The 7,764-nt window shown below is 36.3% G+C and overlaps 1 protein-coding gene across 1 annotated transcript; it reads left to right on the plus strand.

Moving 5' to 3' along the window:
• Positions 1 to 3,005: 3,005 nt before the first annotated feature.
• Positions 3,006 to 4,525, plus strand: LOC107726125 (transcription cofactor HES-6-like). The gene is made up of 4 exons (XM_016535632.1): positions 3,006 to 3,142; positions 3,227 to 3,322; positions 3,471 to 3,549; positions 3,843 to 4,525. The coding sequence occupies exons 1-4, from the start codon at positions 3,077 to 3,079 to the stop codon at positions 4,229 to 4,231; spliced, it is 630 nt and encodes a 209-aa protein (XP_016391118.1). The 5' UTR covers positions 3,006 to 3,076; the 3' UTR covers positions 4,232 to 4,525.
• Positions 4,526 to 7,764: the final 3,239 nt, after the last annotated feature.

The following is a 7,764-nucleotide window of genomic DNA, read 5'->3' on the forward strand; positions in this document are numbered from 1 at the left end:
TCATTGAGCGCTTGTGTGAGTTTAATATACTATTTAAGACAATGAACATTTTGGTTGATTGTGTTTGCACAGGTGAGACATGCTTTTCACATTAGCTTACTAACTGTAATAATTTTAAATTGGACATGAAATATGTTTATAATGTGCTACACCAGTGGTTCTCAACTCTGGTCCTAGGAACCTAACTCTCTCTGCACATTTTGTATGTGTCTCTTATCTGACACATTCAGGGCTGCATTTCCCAAAAGCATAAGTGCTTAAGTGAAACCAATGGAGCTATGATCAACTTAGGCTTACAATGCTTTTGGGAAACACAGCCCAGTTCATGAAGTGCTCTCCTAATGAGCTGATGATATGAACCAGGTGTGTTAAATAAGAAGACATACAACATGTGCAGAGCTGTGGGTCCCCAGGACCAAAGTTAAGGCTAAGGCTAGAAGGGATACAGCTGTGGCTACTGGGCATGCGCATATAAATATAGCATAGTTTTTGTCACACTGTACAACAATAATTACTGTTTTTTGCATTATTGTAAGGGGTAGGTTTAGGTTGGGGGTAGGTGTAGACGTTAATAAAACAATCTAATAGGTAGAAAATGTAATGTATTTTTAGTTTCCGGCCATAGCTGTATCCCTTCTAGCCAAAACCCAGGACCAGAGTTAAGAAATACTGCTCTACATTTACTCCATTTTACTTTTAGACTACACTCCTGGAAACAGGAAAGCGCTAAACTAAGACAACTAAGATGTTCAAAAGATGATGAAAACACAACCACACCATCTAGATATAAAAGCAATGACTGAAAATGCTGATCACCTAGAATCTTTTCCATTAGATGCTGAAATGTCCCTGAACCATTGCACAGTCCAAATGGCATACGATAGCGCCAAAATGGAGTACAAAAAGCACAATACAAAAATTCTCAGCAACCTCCACTTGATTATAACCACTAGTGAGATCCATGGGCATGTTGCCATTTTTTTAACAATAGTGGTGAGAGATAAGGGCTACAACTCTCACTAATGCCCTACTCCAAAGGTTGCGTAATATGACTCTTCACCTCTTCATACTTGCTTGGGGAAAGATGATGATATCGCTGACAAACCGGGAAATCATCAGTGACTGTTATCTCAAGCTGTATAACTGCAGTGCAGCCTAGGTCATTATCACTGAAAGCAAACACATCAACGTAATAATTAAATAATGCTTTAACTTTTGCTGACTCCCCAAAAAGGGAGATTCGAAATAAAAATTACACTGTAAAAAATAAGTGTAATTTTAACTGTAAAATTTTGTAAAAACGCTACGGAAAAGAAAAGATCCTGCCTCCTGTCTAAAAATCACAGCTTCTTCTGGATATAGGCCTAATGAAATCTGAACCTCCCTCGTAACCAGACCTGAAGACACAATAAAGCCTCCAGGTAGAGCACCTTCATTCACTTCTAACCCCTCTACCAAGCAATATTCTGAATCACATGCATTCTGAAAACCTGTAGCGGGGACCAAACATATAGTTTCTGCAGGTATCATTACGAGTGTGGGGGCCATCATTTTTTAACCTTGTTATACTTTTTTCCTGTTTAATTTTGTTAAATGATCTGGTCTTTCATCACTTAAACACAATGCTGTGACAGGATATGTAGGCTATTCCATAACTAGTCGACCATGTAAGTGCACTAAATATTTTTTTCCCATGACAATGCAAAATCTTGATTATTGAAAATATCTCACACAGTTTGACAAATATATCACACATAACCAACAAAACATCAGTTTACCTTAATTAAAGATTTCTCTGCCTATCTGCCTATCTCCGAGTTGGGGGCGTTTCAGTGAAAAAAAAAAAAAAAAGCCAAGGAGCCAATGCAGCCAAAGACTGTGTTTACGGTAAAGTTGTTGAAATGAATGAAAATGTTGTAATTTACAATAAAACTATGCAAGCTGCATCTACAAAATACAACAGAATTGCACAATTATGATAGAATGGCTCTCTCAAAATGTGAGAGCGAGTTCAAATGTAAGAGATTTGCTTTGCTTATACAATGCGCATATGACGCTTGTAACAAATCATATTTAGCATTCTAAAATAGCAATGGCAAATGCTCTGCTGCGTTAACCTGCCTCTGTCGATGTACACTTGCTGCGGAGAGAAAACAGAGTGCACCTGCCTACAGTACTGCACTGGGCACTTCCCAATTCGCTTCCCCCTCCACCCCGCACCGGGTCACTCTCATTAGTCTTGGATCAATGAGCGGTTTTGTCTGGTAGAGTTTCCCACGTCTGTATGCTCTGCTGGCAGTCGCGTGGCTCTAGTCAAACAAATCAGAGATTAATTCACAGACATCTGCCCGTGGCCGAGAGCACTCTGACATCTGCTCACATTCACTGCTGGAGGGCGAAGTGATGCAACTTATGGCCTAGTTAGCTTACTACTCTTTTCTAAAAGCTTCTTAAGACTTCTTTAACCTTCTTTAACTTAAATGTTTTAAGACAACATTAATTAATGCATGTATTAATGTCTCATGTTTTATATTATGTAATTTTACACATTTTAAGTAGTGTTTTTTTTTTGGCAAATCAAAATTTCTCTATCATTTGTTTCAGAGTTCTGGCTCTGTATACCTTTGGGATTGGATTTGGTTTTGCTTAGGTCTATTAAGGACAGGGCGTGAATACGCATTTGGTCTCAGGTGGTTGACTGCAACAGAACACTCTAATGAAATCCTGGGAATGCCGAGCCACCGCGGAAAACCATCCTGAGTTTTCACGTGACACACAAAACGTGTCGTTTCTGTGTGCAGAACACCTCTAGGCTGGACATCTGTTGTTTGCTTTGAGTAGGCCTATGTGTGTGTGTGTTTGGGGGCTCATGCATTGAATAGAGGCAGTGACCTGTCATTTGTGAGTGATAGGAGCGAGCGTGTGAGAAAATATCTCAGGCAAAGAGCTTGTGCATTGAGATGCTAATGTCCTCCTATAAATATAGGGCGTGCACAGCGCGGAGGGCCTTAGAAACACCCAACACTCAGACAGGAGTGAGTGAAACTCAGTCTGTACTGCTCAGAAGCCACTGGAGATGACTGCTACCAACCTCCAGCAAAATGCAGGCCAAAGGCACATCAGCGCCAAAGAGGAGAGAAAGGTATTCAATAATATCACTATAAAATGTTCTTAGGCCTGTTATGAAAAGCATAGACTTTTGTTTTCTGACTTTTGGTCTTTTCAGCTGCGGAAACCCCTCATTGAGAGAAAGAGAAGGGAAAGAATAAATCACTGTCTAGATCAGCTGAGAGAGATGGTAGTTGGAGCTTTTAGGCTTGATGTAAGTTAAAATGCCGTTTGAAAAATATAATTAAATTCTTGCATGTACAACACATCTTTGTCACATAGTCTTTTAACCAGTTAATCTTATACTAGTACCACTAGACTCATCATGATCTTCTTTTTCTTTTGTTTAAATCATAAAACAGCAGTCTAAGTTAGAGAAGGCTGATATTCTTGAGATGACGGTGAAACATTTGCAGAATATCGAGAGCAATAGAGTTTCTGGTAAGTAAATAGAATTTTTCAAAGCGGGCTGTATACAAACTTTGAAATGGCCATTGTTTTTTAGCAGTGTTTTAGTATCCATGTTGTGTTTTATTACATTAAGTGAAATTTCCCAATTCAAGTTAGAACTTTGGCATTTTCTGGAAAGGATGCCATATGTAAAGTCTCTATTGTTCAGCAATATCACCAAAACAGAGCAACAACAATTTCACTGATTTGCTCATTTCATTGTTGATGTTTAATTATTAACAATTAAAAAAGTACATTCCTGTGATCTTTTTGTCTCCGCTCAGACCCCATTCTGGATGCAGAGGCCCAACAGAGGTACAGTACTGGATATATCCAGTGCATGCAGGAAGTTCACAACCTTCTACTTTCATGTGACTGGATAGACAAAACCTTGGGGTCCCGTCTGCTCAACCACTTACTCAAATCTCTACCTCGATCAGCTAAGGACTGCCCTCAGCTACCCAAGAACTCGCAGACAAGTATTTCTTCTAACCATAGCAACTACATTGGTTTCCATGCTGATGAGTTCGAGAGTCCAAAAACCTGCCCTCCTTCTCCTGTCTTGTATGAGAGGGCCGTCCAGTCTCAGAATCAGTGTTCTACTCCCATGAGAACGCCACATGATGTGGAGAACCCACACCTCTCAGTTCTAAAGATGTGGAGGCCCTGGTGAAATATCTGTGATTTGGCAGTGTACAACTATGGTGTCTCCATATGTATGTATATGTAGTACATATGACTTACTTGGACAACTGTATTTACCTCTTTGTATGAATATCAAATGAATAAGTATGCCGCCAGTCTGCACAATGCAGAGCTGTATACACCCAGTTTGTGCTGACTGTGGTAGACCCTCCTCTAATATGTATCTTATAGATATGTTTCACTGACCAGAATAGTCCCCATTTCAGACCCTCTCTACTTCCTCTCTGAAGTAAAAGCTACTGTAGCCTGCATTGTAGAAGGCCCCTAATAATAATTTTATTTATTTAATTATCACTAAATATTTAATGAAAGAATTTTCAGTATTAGAACTCTTTTTAAATTAAACACATTCTTTAGCTACTAATACTGTCCCATTTGATTCCTTATCACTTCTATGTACAGCTTTTAACAGTTATTAATAAAGAAATGGTTTGCAACATGTACATAGTAATGTATTGTTCTTTCTCTCACCTATTCAGATGCGAATATATAAATGTGTAGAAAAAGTAAACATATAAACATAAACAATGGTAGTCTATGAGGACATTTTTTGGCAGATTGATACAATATATAAATCAATATCATACCGATAAAAGATTGCTGCAGGATTGATTTTTATATAAGTTGGAATTGGACAGTCTAAGAACCTGCCCTTCTTCTCGAGTATGAGAGTGTAGCTCAAACTTAGTATCAGTGCTCAGTATGTCTTCCTGATATATTAAAATTGTTTTGACAAGTGCTGTGTTAGTAAAAGCTAAGTAACAACAACATCATATAACAACTACCTTCCCAATGACTATGTGTCCTGGTTTTATTTATATATATTATATATAATTATTGCACATTTCACAGGTGAATGTGCACATACACACACACACACACACACATATTGCACATTCACGTGTTAAACAGTCCTTAAGACACTAACAGTTATACACACTACCAGTCAAAAGTTTTTGAACAGTAAGATTTTTAATGTTTTTAAATAATTTTCACCAATCCTGCATTTATTTTATCCAAAATACAGCAAAAGCAGTAATATTGTGAAATATCTTTACTATTTAAAATAACTGCTTTCTATTTGAATAAAATGTAATTTATACCTGTGATTTCAAAGCTGAATGTTTAGCATCATTACTCCAGTCACATGATCCTACAGAAATCATTCTAATATTCTGATTTGCTGCTCAAAAACATTTATTATTATTACTATTATTATGTTGAAAAGAGCTGAGTAGATTTTGTTCAGGTTTCTTTGATGAATAGAAAGTTCAGAAGAACAGCATTTATCTGAAATAAAAATATTTTGTAGCATTATAAATGTTTACTTTTTACAAAATGTAAACTTTTGATCACTTTTGATCAATTTAATGCATCCTGAAAATTTAGCTTTGATCACAGGAATAAATTACATTTTAAAATATATTCAAATATATGGTGAGCAGAAGAGAATTCTTTAAAAAAACATAAAAAATTCTTACTGTTCAAAAACTTTTGACTGGTATTGTATGTGTATATAAACTGTATATTATTATTATTAGGCCTATTATTATTATTATTAACAAATGAAAATAAATACTTCATACGCACGCGCGCGCACACCCTCACACATAATAATAAATAATGAAAAAATAAAAGAATAAATAATGAATCATGTAACAATCCCAAAAATCTAACGGGTACCAAACAGGCTAAGTTTTCTTCATGCAAAATGCTATTTTGTTTATTATTATTATTATTATTATTATTATTTTAGACTGAAACGTGACCAGGACATATTTTCGTAACAGTAATGAGCTGAATGTTGCCTATTCTGTAGTCAGTAGAGAGGCCCATCGGGCGCCAGTTGAACAGTTGGACACCTGTCGCTCACCCACCCCCTCCTTCTCCTTGGTCTGTTCTATTCAACCCTGACTGCAGCGTGCAGCTGCCAACTGACGGCATTACCTTACACGACCCCTCGACCTCTGTGAACACAACTCAATTTCGAACAGATTTCTCACGATCATACAAGTCAAAAGTTTTTGAACAGTAAGATTTTTAATGTTTTTAAATAATTTTCACCAATCCTGCATTTATTTTATCCAAAATACAGCAAAAGCAGTAATATTGTGAAATATCTTTACTATTTAAAATAACTGCTTTCTATTTGAATAAAATGTAATTTATACCTGTGATTTCAAAGCTGAATGTTTAGCATCATTACTCCAGTCACATGATCCTACAGAAACTGACTGCAGCATGCAGCTGCTGCCAACTGACGGCATCACCTTACACCCGCACGACCCACGACCTCTCTGAGCACAACCCAATTTTGAACAGATTTCTCACGACCATATACAAACATTTTTATGTTAAGTAATAGTAGTAGTATTATTATTATTAGTTGATTAGTTGAACTGTAGTTGAAGGAACGCAGCCACCAACAAGTGCCAGAAGACAGTAAACCATCACACACACGCACGCACGCACACACACGCACACACACACACACACACACACACACACACACACACACACACACATATATATATATACCGATAAAAGATTGCTGCAGGATTGATTTTTATATAAGTTGGAATTGGACAGTCTAAGAACCTGCCCTTCTTCTCGAGTATGAGAGTGTAGCTCAAACTTAGTATCAGTGCTCAGTATGTCTTCCTGATATATTAAAATTGTTTTGACAAGTGCTGTGTTAGTAAAAGCTAAGTAACAACAACATCATATAACAACTACCTTCCCAATGACTATGTGTCCTGGTTTTATTTATATATATTATATATAATTATTGCACATTTCACAGGTGAATGTGCACATACACACACACACACACACACATATTGCACATTCACGTGTTAAACAGTCCTTAAGACACTAACAGTTATACACACTACCAGTCAAAAGTTTTTGAACAGTAAGATTTTTAATGTTTTTTAATGTCTCTTCTGCTCACCAAGCCTGCATTTATTTGTTTCAAAATACAGCAAAAGCAGTAATATTGTGAAATATCTTTACTATTTAAAATAACTGCTTTCTATTTGAATAAAATGTAATTTATACCTGTGATTTCAAAGCTGAATGTTTAGCATCATTACTCCAGTCACATGATCCTACAGAAATCATTCTAATATTCTGATTTGCTGCTCAAAAACATTTATTATTATTACTATTATTATGTTGAAAAGAGCTGAGTAGATTTTGTTCAGGTTTCTTTGATGAATAGAAAGTTCAGAAGAACAGCATTTATCTGAAATAAAAATATTTTGTAGCATTATAAATGTTTACTTTTTACAAAATGTAAACTTTTGATCACTTTTGATCAATTTAATGCATCCTTGCTAAATAACAGCAATATACACTCTAAAAAATGCTGGGTTGTTTCAACCCAACATTGGGTCAAATATGGACTAACCCAACTGTTGGGTTAAATTTTTACATAAAATTTTTAACCCAAAAGTTGGGTTAGTCCATATTTGACCCAAAGTTGGGTTGAAACAACCC

The sequence above is a fragment of the Sinocyclocheilus rhinocerous genome, unplaced genomic scaffold, assembly GCF_001515625.1.
Source record: "Sinocyclocheilus rhinocerous isolate Xijiao unplaced genomic scaffold, SAMN03320098_v1.1 scaffold1899, whole genome shotgun sequence".
Taxonomy (NCBI): Eukaryota; Metazoa; Chordata; class Actinopteri; order Cypriniformes; family Cyprinidae; genus Sinocyclocheilus; species Sinocyclocheilus rhinocerous.

What these genes read in the sequence shown, in the direction of transcription:
- LOC107726125 (XM_016535632.1), top strand. Translation starts at nt 3,077, where the DNA reads ATGACTGCTACCAACCTCCAGCAAAATGCAGGCCAAAGGCACATCAGC. An exon ending in GCGCCAAAGAGGAGAGAAAG is followed by an intron (nt 3,143 to 3,226) that starts GTATTCAATAAT and finishes TGGTCTTTTCAG; the next exon opens with CTGCGGAAACCCCTCATTGA. An exon ending in CGAGAGCAATAGAGTTTCTG is followed by an intron (nt 3,550 to 3,842) that starts GTAAGTAAATAG and finishes GTCTCCGCTCAG; the next exon opens with ACCCCATTCTGGATGCAGAG.